Here is a 14,151-nt window from a genome sequence, read left to right as displayed (position 1 = left end):
TGTCAAACCGGCCTTTATGTTAGGAGCTAAGCTTAGCGTTAACGATGGCAACTCCGCGTGATTTTGGTTAGATCACCGGTTTGGTTCGGAGCCGTTGTGGCGCAACCACTCCTCCATTTACCAACTTGCTACTAACATTGATATCCTCGTTGCCGATGCGCTTAGAACCAGCCCGCTAGCCATTTCTTTCAAAAGGCCTCTTCTAGATACCGAAGGGGCTAGTTAGGAAGGGCTATGTACTTCACTCGCTGGCGTGGTGTTGCGACCTGAGGCCGATACAGTCTCTTGGTCTCTCACGAGCTCCGGGAAGTTCTCGGTTAAGTCACTTTACGCTAAGTTGACGGAGGGCCCGGCACTAGACATAGCTAGGGGGCTATGGAAAGTGTCAATTCCCCTCAAAATAAAAAATTTCATATGGCAAATGTTCCGTGACCGTCTCCCGTCCCCTAACAACATAGTGAAACGAAATGGGCCGTCTGATGGCACTTGTGTGATGTGTGGTGCGCACGAAGATGCAAACCACATTTTCTTCAACTGTCACTTAGCCCGATTCGCTTGGAGTGCGGTCCGGGAAGCCTTCGATCAAAACTGGAACCCCCGCTCGGGTAGTGATCTCCACGATATCCTCTTGGCCCATAGGGGTGGCTTTGGCCGAGTTTTATGGCGTTGCGTAGGGGCGCTTTTATGGGCTCTATGGACTACCAGAAACAAAATCACTATAGAGCACAAATTCCCTCCTCACCCCGCTGACATTATTTTCAAATACCATTTGTTCCTTCATACTTGGATGCCGTTGGGAAAAAGACGGGACGCTGAGCGGATGCAGGAGGCTATGGAGCGGATCCGACTGATCCAGATTGCTGCCCGTCATTAAGATGTTGTGGATCTGATTCTGTCCTGGGCGGTGTTGGCAATGTTTAGAATGTTTCTTCTTCTTTCTTAGGCCTAGGCTGGTTGCATGTATCAAACTTAGGCTTTGGCCGTGACTATCTTTTGCTTTCGTCTGTCTCATATGTTGGATGCTGCCTGTTGGTGGGCTTTATTAATTTAAAGCCGGACGTTCCTTGTATCTTTGTTCAAATAAAAAAATAGTGGTCCCCCAATTACCCGATTGTAACCAAGCAATTGTCAAACAGGCCGAATTTTCCTATCCTACACTGTTATGCTTCTTTTCTTTGTGAATGAAATGGATTGTCTCGCTCGCTTTCAGGACAAAAATTCAGAATATGGAAATAAAAATGCACCTGGGCCTCTTTCCCCTCCGTCTGGACCTCTTCGCTCCCACCGGGGTGATGGGCCAATCGCTGCATGAGTCGACCCATAAGTATATTGCCGAGTTCTTGAGGTAACACGCACATACCCGTCTGTGGGCAAACCCATCTCTGGCTAAGGCCGGTTCTATCGAACAATGCTCGACCAATCTAAAACAGTCTGGATGGGGCCACTCCCGGACATCAATTGAAAACAAAAATATTTGCGTATAGCCACACTAGGAAAAAATGTAATGTATTTAAAAAATATTCGCCATGTAAAAAACAGTTCATCATGTATTGAAAAAAACGTAGACATGTTTAAAAAAAATATTATTTGAAAAACATCCGCTGCGTATTTGAAAAACAAATATTCAATGTGTATATTTTAAGAAATGTTCAAGACGTATTTGATGAAAATGTTCAATGTATTTAAAAACATAGCATATTTTGAGAAATATTCAATGCATCTAATAAAACGTTTAACATGTATTTTTAAAATGTTTGACATGTGTTTAATAAGTTTTTCAATGCATTTAAGAGTTGGTCACCGTGCATTCATATTTGACAAATATTTGTCGGGTACTTACAAAAATTTCCCAATACATATTTAGAAACTGTTCACCATGTATTTTGAAAAATATTCATTGCACATTTAAAAAATGTACAATGCTTCAAATAAAATGTTCAACACGATTACAATGAAATATTCTACGCATACGAAGAACTTTTTCTAAAACAAATTTCACGAATTTGAAAAAGGATTCACAAATTTTACGGAATCTTAAGGACTTTTCAAAAGACATACATGAGTTTGTGAAATATTCATGAATTTTAGAGTGTTCAAAATTTTTAAAATATTAAAAATTATTTAAAAGGTTACCAATTTGTACAAAAAAATGTTTCCTAAAAATTAAAAAAATGATTGTGTATTAATATATTCACGATCTTAAAGAAAATCACAAATCTGAAAACGTTGAATATATGATTAAATTGGAAAATGTGCATATATTTTACAACTACCCGTGGATTTGAAAAACATTCACAATTTTTGAAATTCCATGTTACCTTTTCTGAAAATAATTGACCACATATCAAAAAAAAAACTCACAGTTCACTTCTCCTCAAGATCAACTCGCGGAGATATAGCCAGACTAGCTATGCCGTTCTTTGTTCGTCTAAAATGCAATGGCAGCATTGGCCGTAGTGCTCGAGATCTTGGAGTATGTAGAAAGATAGACTTGGGGTTGTGTGGTTTGTGTCTATGTTAGCCTTGCCAATCGTGGGCTTGAGAAATAATTGGCGCTGGATTTTCCGACCCACGCCTGCAAAAAAAGTTGGCTGAGAATGGAACTGGAGCTTCCGTTGAGCCGTGGGCGGACCAATTATTTGGTCACCATCCAAACGAACACCGGGGGCTGGGTAACATCCAATATTTTGGCAGGTATCTCAGGGCAACGAATAGCAAGTTGATACGTACGTGAGATCTATAGGATTTAATTGCCTAACAAACTTGTAACAACCTTGCATACATACATGTTCAATGTAAAGGAGAAGCTGCCGGTAGCCTAGTTGCACGGAGCAACACCAAACCAATTTGACCGGGATCCAGCTTACAGTGTAACTTCTGTGTTTAACGCGTGCTTCTTTTCTTCCCCACAAGCTGCAGAACGCCAGGACAAAAGAAACGACAAAACGAATCATACACCAGTACTGTACAAACCTCTCGTGTTTCCTGGTTCCGATCGCAGCGAGTGAGACAGTGTCACTTCACCTGCCATCTCGTCCTCACCTTTTCCTTTCATCTTTTTGCGGGAAGATCTTGCCCTCACCTAACATGTAGTGAAGCGCCAACCACAGGCGGAAATTGCTAGGCGTGGACGAGCTCGCGGCTGCTTCAGTAAAACGCCACAAAGATCTTTGCGATCCCCCTGGATCGAGGAATCCGTGAATGGGTCCGGGTGATCATGCAGGGGTCCGTTCCGCCGACGGCCGGCTGGAGGCCCTGCTCTCCGGCGGCGGTGGGGCACGGCGCATGGCGTCGGCCGCGGCGCTGGAGCTGCGGCTGCTTGCTCCGCTGGCCGCGCCGGCGGTGGTGGTGTACATGCTGATCATCGTGATGTCGTCGGCCACCCAGATCTTCTGCGGCCAGCTCGGCAACGTGCAGCTCGCCGCCGCCTCCCTCGGCAACAACGGCATCCAGGTGTTCGCCTACGGCCTCATGGTACGTAGTACCTCCACTCCACTCCACCGTATGTACTTACAGTCATTTCTACGCATCCGTAGCGACGTACGCGGGCGCGTGTCTAAAGTAAACTACGTGCACGACTGCCATGCCGCGTGCTGCAGCTCGGGATGGGGAGCGCGGTGGAGACGCTGTGCGGGCAGGCGTACGGCGCCGAGAAGTACGAGATGCTGGGCGTGTACCTGCAGCGCTCGACGGTGCTCCTCATGGCCACCGGCGTGCCGCTGGCCGCCATGTACGCCTTCTCGGAGCCCATCCTCCTCCTGCTCGGGCAGTCGCCGGAGATCGCCGGCGCCGCCGCGGAGTTCGCCTACGGCCTCATCCCGCAGATCTTCGCGTACGCGGCCAACTTCCCCATCCAGAAGTTCCTGCAGGCGCAGAGCATCGTGGCGCCCAGCGCCTACATCCTGACGGCCAGCATGGCGCTGCACGTGGCGATGAGCTGGGTGGCGGTGTATAGGCTGGGCCTAGGCCTACTGGGCGCGTCGCTCACGCTGAGCCTGACGTGGTGGGTCCTGGTGGCAGGGCAGTTCGCGTACATCGTGCTGAGCCCGAGGTGCCGGGAGACGTGGACCGGGTTCACGTGGGCCGCGTTCGCCGACCTGGCGGGGTTCGCCAAGCTGTCGGCCGCGTCGGCGGTGATGCTGGCGCTGGAGGTGTGGTACTTCCAGGTGCTCATCCTCCTCGCCGGCATGCTGCCCGACCCACAGATCGCACTTGATTCACTCACCGTCTGGTAGGTAACTAACTGAGAACGAACCGTTTTATCCGTCGATTCTAGTGTGTTTGGATGATCATGTGGCCGACTCCATGTTTTGCAGCACCTCGATTCAGTCATGGGTGTTCATGATCTCCGTGGGCTTCAACGCCGCTGCCAGGTCGGTGCATTGCATACAACTAAACTCTGGTTATACAGTACAACTAGATCAGCATAATCGTCGGGAAGGATCTGTTTATCTGAATTTTTTCGTCTCAAGAATAGAGTTGATCAATGTTGATGTTGTTGACTGCAGCGTGAGGGTGGGGAATGAACTTGGCGCCGGGAACCCCAGGTCTGCCGCGTTCTCTGCATGGGTGGTCACCGCCATGTCCGCGCTCATAGCAGTCGTAGCCGGCGTTCTGGTCTTCCTGCTCAGGCACAAGCTCAGCTACATCTTCACCGGCGGCGAGGCCGTCTCGCGTGCCGTCGCCGATCTCTGTCCTTTGCTTGTCGGCACCATTGTGCTCTGCGGAATCCAGCCCGTGCTATCAGGTAATGCCATAATTCAGCCCGTGCTCTGCGGTATCCCCCCCCCCCCCCCCGCCCCCCCCCCCCCCCCCCCCCCCCGCGTCCCTCTCGCACCCCTCGCGTCGCCTTCCCCCGGGCGACGCCAGAGGCCCCAACCCTAGCGCCGCCAGCACCTCCCACCTCCCCCTCCACCCCCTCCTGCCGCCGGCGTGGGCCGCGGTGGCGGCGGGCCCAGTGCCAAAGGTCCTGGGCGGGGGGAGGATGCGGATCCCATCTGAGGCGGCGGGGGCGGCCCTTCTCATGAGATCCAACGGCGGCGGCTAGGACGGAGTATCCGGGCTGTGCGGCGGGGGCCCGAGCACCATCGCCGGCGGAGCGGCGGCCCTGCATGGACGGCGACGGTGGCAGTGCCCCATCCGGCAAGGTGGGCTGTCCTGCTTGTGATGGTGACGACGGCTACTGCGGATCCAACGCCCCGTTTGGATCCGTCGCGGGGAGGCCTTTCGCCGACCGGCGGCGCGTGGAGGGACCGGTGAGGAGATGCCGGATCTCCGTCGGAGTACCGACGGTAACATACGTCTTCGTGGCGAGGTTCCGCTCGATTCCAGCCAGCCACGAGGTCGGGAAGACGTGGCTTCCGATGAAAATCGCGCTAGACTGTGGTCTTGGCGGACGATGGCGGCGTCTCAGACGTTGTTTCCTTCTGGAGGCATCGTCGTTGCAGGTCTCATCAACCTGATCGGGAAGTTCCGGGGGAAACCCTAGATCCGGGTCTACCGGATCGGACGATGACGGTGCTATCGGTATCGTTCTCCCTCATGGGGGCATCGTTTTGGAGCGAGTGCTGGTTGGAGGGGACAAGAGGAGGAGCGGTGTTTCATCTGCTCCATTGATGACGGCGGATCTCGGCGGCGTGGCGCAGTGGAGACTCGGCGCCTGATGAGCGGAGATGGACTCGCGCAGGAGGGTGACGTTGCCTGGCGTCATGGTGGCGTCGGCGGCAGTTGGACCAGCCAAGGTTGATGTAGCAGTACAGCTCTGAAGATGAATTCGTGGCAGGTGGCTGCGGCGGCCTCATACCCGGCATGGGTCTTGGTTGAAAAGCACGCCGGACTGGTGGGTGCCCATACCCGGCAGGCGTCCTGGGTGGGACCTCAAGTCTTTAGATGTTTAGGTTTGGCTGCATGGTCTGTTTGGTATTAGACCCAGACTTTCAGCGTCCCTACATCAACTGGATAGGGATACCGACAGTTGTTGCTTAGTTTGGTGACTTTAGACTTATTATTGTATGACTCTGTATGGTCTTATGTCAATAATTAATAAAGTGGCCGTATGCATCGTCCAGATGCAGAGGCCGGGGGTCGTCCTTCTTTTTTAAAAAAAAAAAGTCTTGACCAGTGTCCTTTTCCCTGACCCAATGAAGGTGTTGCTGTTGGCTGTGGGTGGCAAGCATTGGTAGCATACATCAACATTGGATGCTATTACTTCATCGGCGTACCCCTTGGCGCGCTCCTGGGCTTCAAGTTTGACTATGGAATCAAGGTACGTACTGTTTTACTCTCAAGCTAGTACCGCTGGTTTCAAAGCGTTGATTCACCAAAGATGGCAGAATCACCATTCATGTCGAGTTGACTCATCAGTTGTCAACTGTCGGTAAATTAGCTTCTGCATGTGTGATGAACTGCACTGATGATAGAGGTTGCATACAGGGGTTGTGGGGAGGCATGATTGGAGGCACGCTCATCCAAACAATTATCCTATTGTGGATCACATTCAGAACTGATTGGGAAAAGGAGGTAGGAGCAAGCCTTATCTCTTATTGTTAGATCATCACGTTCGTCGTTAACCATCCAGGCCGTTACACTGTCAGACGATTCCCCAATCTCACATGCTAAGCCGCATCTAAATCATGTGCCAACTCATTATTTTAGCGCAATCATTTCGCCAAGTGCGTGCATGCTTTGTATGATCACTCGGGTTGTCTCATCTGTCCTCTCTTAATTTAGCATTTAAAAACTAGTAGTACATTTCTTTATTTTAGATCATTATTCACCCAAATGCATCCTTCTATGATCATCACTTCTTCTTATTTTTAGAAAATTGGCTTCTGTCATCATCTAGGTTAGGCTGTTTCAGTTGTCCTCTCGAACTTCACTGATAAAGTATATTGCGAATTTTGTGTCCGAACGTAGGTCGAGGAGGCGAGGAGAAGACTGGACAAGTGGGACGACGCAAAGCAGCCGCTTCTCGCTAACGTGCAGCGATGATGCCCGAAGAAGATTAACGTTTATGCTGCTGCAAGTTCGGCAGATTGATCCACTCACCAACTTATGTTCGGCATTATCTCAGTTTTTTTAGGAAATGTTGAGCATCGTCCTTGTCGTCTCCCGCTGCTAGCTGAATTTTTTTGTTCAATCAAGTTTACAATGAGATGGTGCTCCTTCAGGATTCACATGCTATTCTGAACTCTCCCCACCTAAAATAGTCTCTCGGGGGCTTGGGCACTACCCTGTTGTTTTACTAGAAATATCGACCGATGGTTTTTACGTATTTCTTTGTGAAACAGTTAAGCACAAAGACAATAAATCCGCAAAAAAAAAAGCACAAAGACAACAAAATGTGCAACTGGCCTTGTTTGTAGTAATAAAGAGCAAAGTAATCCGGTGGTATTGACCTATCCTTGCCCTGCAGGCTGCAGACCTGTTCTTCAGCAAATTGGCCTGCGTACCTGATTAGAGTAATGTTGGTGGAAGGGCAGGAGAGGGAACAACCGAAGAGACAAATGAGCAGCTCATAACCTTGTCCCGTCCGTTGATCCTTGCGCAGCCAGGAAGGATCCAAGGACAGATTTAGCAGTAACTAGCCCATCAAGGCATTATTCAGCATCCAACGAGGATATCTTTTTTCGGACCTAATCAAACGGTAACACCAATGCTCCTTGGAATAACAGTCAGATCCGGGGAGGCAGCAGTTCAGGCTGCCACGTTGAACTGGTATACCCATTCGTCAGAAATCACTGACTTTCCTCTCTGGAAAAATAATCATGAACTCGATTACATGTTACGTATTTCCCTGCGAGAAGGAAGCGCAATCGAGCTGCACGCAATTTTATCAAAAAGATGCTTAATCCCATTACATACATAATTAATTCACCGATTCCACGAACCCTGGGCCTGCTTAACCTTTGATCAGAATATTGAGGCGGCCCCTCCGCCGGTTCTTCCTAGGCCAAACAGGTGGGAAGCGTCGGAAGCTCGCTGACCTTTGAGGATGCTAGAAGAACCTTTTCTCGTGCCCTTGCTTCAAGCGATGCATCTGGTGCCGGCCTGCCTAGGTCCGGATGCGCCTGCCTCTCACAAGACTTATTTATCATTTCCGCTCCCTCCCTACTGTACCTACCTTCTCTCTCCAATAATCAACAGTTGACTTAGCGGCTGATTCGAGCACCATTAACAATTTGATTGACATGCCAATTGAAAAGGATGGCCATCTTCTCTTCATGGAAAAAACAATCTGCATCTTTGACAAGCCAAATTTTGAGTTTGGTTTTTCTGATAATGAAAGATTTACTCCTGGTTTCAGCACCGACTCCTGGTTTGTCAGATGATTTTCAAGAATCAGATCGACTTCTTTTCTTTCTTTCTTTTTGCGGGGTAGATCGAGTTTTTTCAGCTTATCGATTCTCCAACCAAGATTGTTTAGAATCACCATCAATGTTTTAAATAATGGGCTATGAAAAATAGCGGCGGGTCTCCAAATCAGTTAAAGCGGGCTAAAACGGGCTAGCGGGCTATTTGTAAAGCCGATCATTTAGCGGCGCTATAGCCGGCTATTTAAAACTATGATCACCATCAGTTCTTTTCAGCTTTTGATTCTCTAGAATCAGATTTTCAGAAACTTTCCACAAAATCAACCATCGAGTTCTTTTCTAAGATTGTGGTATGAGATTGTTGGATAAGTTATGTGCTCAAATGTCTGTAATGCCCTTGACTGAAATTAAACTAAACATGCCTGTAATACACATCTACTAGTTGTATTTTATTCATTTGTAGGATCGCAACATCCAACCTACACACCTCACTGCCTCCTTCTCTCCTGCCTCCAAACACGACATTCAGCCCTTCAAATTCATGCCAAGCAACAACGGATCTTGAAGTTGTTCAACAAAAATGGATTCCACATGCTAGCCGCATCGATTATAAGCTCTAAAATCCCCCAATATGCATTCATATGCAGCCATCTACTCCTATTTAACAGAGAGGAGGAGGTCAGAGCTCACTAGAGAACGGGGAGGGACGAGGCGGCCACCCTCTAGTTCGGGCAAGGGCGGGGCGAGCTCCGGCGAGGCAGGGCCGGAGGTGCTGCGTGAGATCTAGCTGGCCCGATTCATTTTCTGCATGTGCTTCAGTTCGGTCCCAGTGGCAGTTTGGATGTAATTCGGTGCTGTAACAGGGGTAGCGACTTAAAGCGAGCCGTTTTTGTTTTCTTTTGCGGGAGCGACGAGAATCGCCAGAATCGTGGGTTACCCACCCTTTTCGATTGCACTAGCGATTCTCAGATGATTTTCAAGAATCAGATGGAGTTCTTTTCAGCTTATCCATTCTAAAATCAGATGGAGTTCTTTTCAGCTTATCCATTCTCTAACCAAGATTGTCTACAATAACCTCAAAAGAACTGGCCCATAAGGACATGTCCAACGCTAACCCGCAAAGACTAGTCTGCGCACATGGATGGAAGTCGCCCATTCAAAGTTAGCTGCATACATTTCAAGTCAGGTTTCAACTAACCGGATGAAAAAAAAATACATTTCAGACATATTTTAACTAAACTACATCAGAATAGGCTAAAATTACTCTAATGCCGGTCACGGCGGATCTCGATTCCTACGATGTGTCTTTCATATGTCCGACACACCGCTTATCGGACTGTTGTGAGCCCCAGAGGGATATGCTTAAGCGGGAGGGGAAGAATAGCATCCCTCCGCCATCGGGAAGCACCGATCAGGGTCGATTTTTTGGGCCGAGGAAGACGGTCGTCGTGGCCTACGCCCCCGCGAAGCAGGCAAGTCACCGGTTGTGCAATCCGGCGATGTGGTGGTGGTGGCCTTCATGGGAGCCAGCGGTTGTGACCTCCCATGGTTTACTTTTTCTCGCTATCCGCGGTGGCCGCGGATGTATCGACCTCAGCAGACATGGCTTCTCTCCCCACCTGCCTGATGTGTTGCCGCCATTGCTCACGACGGATTTGCGAGACGGCGTTAGCTAGCCTGGATGGGCGAGGAGGGGCTGGTGATGTCGGTGGTGCCAAATTCAGAGTGTTTGCCCGCAGGCCAACCTGTATTGGGCTGGCTCGCCGGGCAACCCAGGTCACTGCTGTTGGGAATCGTTGCATGGAAAACAAAAAAAATTATACGCACACGCAATGATCTATACATGGAGATGCATAGCAACGAGGGGGAGAGTATGTCTACGTACCCTCGTAAACCGTAAGCGGAAGCGTTTCACAACGCGGTCGATGTAGTCGAACTTTCTTCGCGCTCCAACCGATCTAGTATGGAACGCATGACACCTCCCCGTTCTGCACACGTTCAGCTCAGTGACGTCCTCCGCCTTCTTGATCCAGCAAGACGACGAGGTAGTAGATGAGTTCCGACAGCACGATGACGTGGTGACGATGATGGTGATGTGTTCTCCGCAGGGCTTCGCATAAGCACTACGAAAATATGACCGAGGGAGTAAACGGTGGACGGGGGCGCCACACACAACTAAGACAATGGTGTGTGTGTGCTTGTGTGGCGCCCCTACCCATGTATATATAGGTGGGAGGGGAGGAGGCAGCCCCTAGGGCGCCCCAAGAGACCTAGCGGCAGCCCTAGGGCTGCTGCCTTGCCCTGCGCCCCCCTTCCTTGTAAGAAGAAGGGGGAAGGAAAGAGGAGGGAGAGCGACTCTTGGCCCATAAGGCCCATATCTTTGCCGGGGGGTGCTCAAAACTCCTTTTCAGTGACCCGATAATTACCCGGTACCCTCTGAAACACTTCCGGTGTCCGAATACCATCGTCCTATATATCAATCTTTATCTCTCAACCATTTCGGGACTGCTCGTCGTATCCGTGATCTCATCTGATACTCCGAACAACATTCGGTCACCAAATCACATAACTCATATAATACTATATCGTCAACGAACGTTAAGCGTGCGGACCCTACGGGTTCAAGAACTATGTAGACATGACCGAGACACCTCTACGGTCAATAACCAATAGCGGAACCTGCATGCCCATATTGGCTCCTACATATTCTACGAAGATCTTTATCGGTCGAACCGTTATGACAACATACGTAATTCCCTTTGTCCATCGGTATGTTACTTGCCCGAGATTCGATCGTAGGTATCTTCATATCTAGTTCAATCTCGTTACTAGCAATTCTCTTTACTCGTTCCGTAATACATCACCTCGTGACTAACTCCTTAGTCGTTTGCTTGCAAGCTTATGATGTGTATTACCGAGAGGGCCCAGAGATACCTCTCCGATACTCGGAGTGACAAATCCTAATCTCAATCTATGCCAACTCAACAAACACCTTCGGAGATACCTGTAGAGCATATTTATAATCATCCAGTTACGTTATGATGTTTGATAGCACATAAGGCATTCCTCCGGTATCCGGGAGTTGCATAATCTCATAGTTGAAGGAATATGTATTTGGCATGAATAAAGCAATAGCAACAAAACTGAACGATCATTATGCTAAGCTAACGAATGGGTCTGTCCATCACATCATTCTCCTAATGATGTGATCCCATTCATCAAATGACAACTCATGTCCATGGTTAGGAAACCTTAACCATCTTTGATCAACGAGCTAGTCAAGTAGAGGCTCACTAGGGACACGGTGTTTGTTTATGTATTCACACATGTATTTAGGTTTCTGATCAATACAAATTAGCATGAATAATAAACCTTTATCATGAATAAGGAAATATAAAATAACAACTTTATTATTGCCTCTAGTGCATATTTCCTTCAACTGCAATGCTGGAGACTTCTTCTTCTGCTCGACGGAGGCCATGGCGGGTGTTGTACAAGCAGGAGATGGAGAGAGGAGATGAGGTGCGATTCTTGCCCGAGGTTTGGCCCCGTTTATATAGCGGGTGGATGCGAGGAGCCGACCGGAGAGGTGTTTAATGTCGGCTGGCACAGGAACAGGCGTGTGGTGCTTGAGGTGCCATAGTAGGTTCCTCAGCACTCTCGCCATTTTAACGGAGTTAGGCAGGCAGACAGATGCCGTTTCAATGCGGAGAGAAGGCGTGCACAGTGGGCGAGCAGCGGGCAGCACTCTTGGCTGGTGAGCCGTTTCAATGCCGGCTCAAGTGAGCGGTCATGTCTGCTCTAGGCCGACCTGAATGCGGACAACTGGCTTCAGGAGGGAAAGCATGTGGGCAAGGGAGAGGGGTTTTTGGTGGCCCACGGCGGTCAGAACTGGGCATGGCAGCGGTCCGGATGCCCACAAACCCCTCTCCCGGTTTTTTCTGATTTGCAGGGGAAAGCACATTCGAACCGGTCGGCGGACGGATACAGGACTGCGTTGGATGGGAAAACACGTCCGGACTGCATGGTTCAGATGGTTGTGGGTGTTTTGAGGGGCGCTCTAATCATCTTAGTGTTGAGCACATCCCTATTACAGTTACACCCCTCAGCCCCCACGACCACGCCAAGTTAAGTTCAGATGACTAGAGCTTGCACACGCCAACTCAAATACAAGGTACTTCCATTTATATGGATTCTTGCAAGTGCTATGACAATATGATGATGCCTAAGTAGGATATATTTGTATACTTGAGAATGAAGGACCTAGTATGGACAAGCGGGACATACATGATAGTATGATCAAGTCTGGATATAGCAACAATGGTAGAAGGAGAAAACCCAATTAGCAAGTAGAGATTTCATGACTTTGAAGCTACTATGATGGCAAGTGAAGAAATATACATGATGACCTTTTATAACTTTGTCTATATCCATGTATAGGTGTTGCGCTACCTAGTTTTGTGCCATGCCCATGTACTTCTAGACTAAAAGACTATCTGCAATTTTTTTGAGAGTCTTTATTAAGGGATGATACAGACTTAAGGTTGGATCACCCCACCATGGGTTGGTTGAGCTCACCATTTGTACCTCCTGAAATACCTCCCCGAGGGCGTCACATTAGGGTTTGGGTTATTTGACTAAATTTTAACATTTCGTAGTTGTCGTAGACGTGAGAGACAGCTAGACCTTCTTTACTATGCGTCATCGGAACCTCATTGTGTTAATTAAGTATTTCATCTTATATCAGTAATTCAGATTGCATATCTTTAATTCTTGCCTATTCTTCAGTTGCATACAATGATTCATCTTTGTCATCAGGCTCACCATGTTTCCAACACCATCAATAGTCGTACAAGAGTTGGTTTAGTGATTGCTAAGGTGCACCGCCAAGTGTTTGATGTATTCGGATTGCCAAACAATTCCCGCAAAAAAATCCATATCATCTCATCGAAAGATCGGGCCATTGTACCTATCACTTGGTGATTCCCGATGACAAGATCTTAGATCTATTAACCAAACCACTAGTATAAACACCTCTCGAATATAACATGGCCACAGAACTAACCTAGGCCATTGATGGTTGACAGTTGCAGCGCTAGACCCCGGGCAACTGGGGTCGTGGCCTGGGGCACGCCCTCTCGTTCTTTCGTTCACTATAGATACAATAACATAATTTGCTACTATTTGGGACTGTAGCTCCGTTCTTCGCCGAGGGCATTCCTCTGGCCTGGCACCACTACTGATGGTTGATCTCCTTGATTAGATGGAACACCATTGTCCATGTAGCCCTCTCTGATTGATCGCCTCCTGCTATCAAGAAAGAGAAGAAGATATCTTGTATGACACTAAAATGGAAATGAAAAGGAAGAGTATCCCCTATAAGTGTTGCAATCTGCCAAGCGTGGTGCTTCTTTCTTCCTCCTGCCACTTCATTGTGCTTGGAAAGAGAGCATAATTTTGAGCATCAGCTTCAAGGCGGGAGCGGGAGGTGTTCTAGCAATCATCAAGGAAAAACCAACATAATCATTGGGATCAAACCGACAACGTAGGCTCAGGGGCTTTGATCTCAAGATCAGATGATGTAACCAATAGTTTTTCACATTTTTAAATCTCTTAACCCCCCTGTGGATCTCATTTGTTTTATTTTCAGGGTTGGGTTTGTAGTAATAACATGTTATGTTGCTTCATAAAAGATGCAATCTGGTTACTTTGATTTATGATTCATTCCAGTTATGCTCGTGGAACTTAGACTTTCTCCCTTTTACCGATCACATTGAAGCATAAAATTGGCATCAATAGAAACTGCGTTGGCAACCGGTAAATTATCACTCGTATGTTG

At 48.4% G+C, this 14,151-nt stretch overlaps 1 protein-coding gene across 1 annotated transcript; it reads left to right on the top strand.

Moving 5' to 3' along the window:
* The first annotated feature begins 2,966 nt into the window (after positions 1-2,966).
* LOC125530587 (protein DETOXIFICATION 40-like) lies at positions 2,967-7,175 on the top strand. The gene is made up of 7 exons (XM_087543659.1): positions 2,967-3,474; positions 3,600-4,231; positions 4,317-4,373; positions 4,509-4,747; positions 6,147-6,265; positions 6,433-6,519; positions 6,916-7,175. The coding sequence occupies exons 1-7, from the start codon at positions 3,202-3,204 to the stop codon at positions 6,988-6,990; spliced, it is 1,482 nt and encodes a 493-aa protein (XP_087399785.1). The 5' UTR covers positions 2,967-3,201; the 3' UTR covers positions 6,991-7,175.
* Positions 7,176-14,151: the final 6,976 nt, after the last annotated feature.

Source organism: Triticum urartu, chromosome 2A (assembly GCF_056163025.1).
Source record: "Triticum urartu cultivar PI428250 chromosome 2A, HENAU_Tu73, whole genome shotgun sequence".
Lineage (NCBI taxonomy): Eukaryota > Viridiplantae > Streptophyta > Magnoliopsida > Poales > Poaceae > Triticum > Triticum urartu.
The sequence above is the reverse complement of the archived record's forward strand: the minus strand, read 5'-3'. Positions and strand labels throughout refer to the sequence as shown.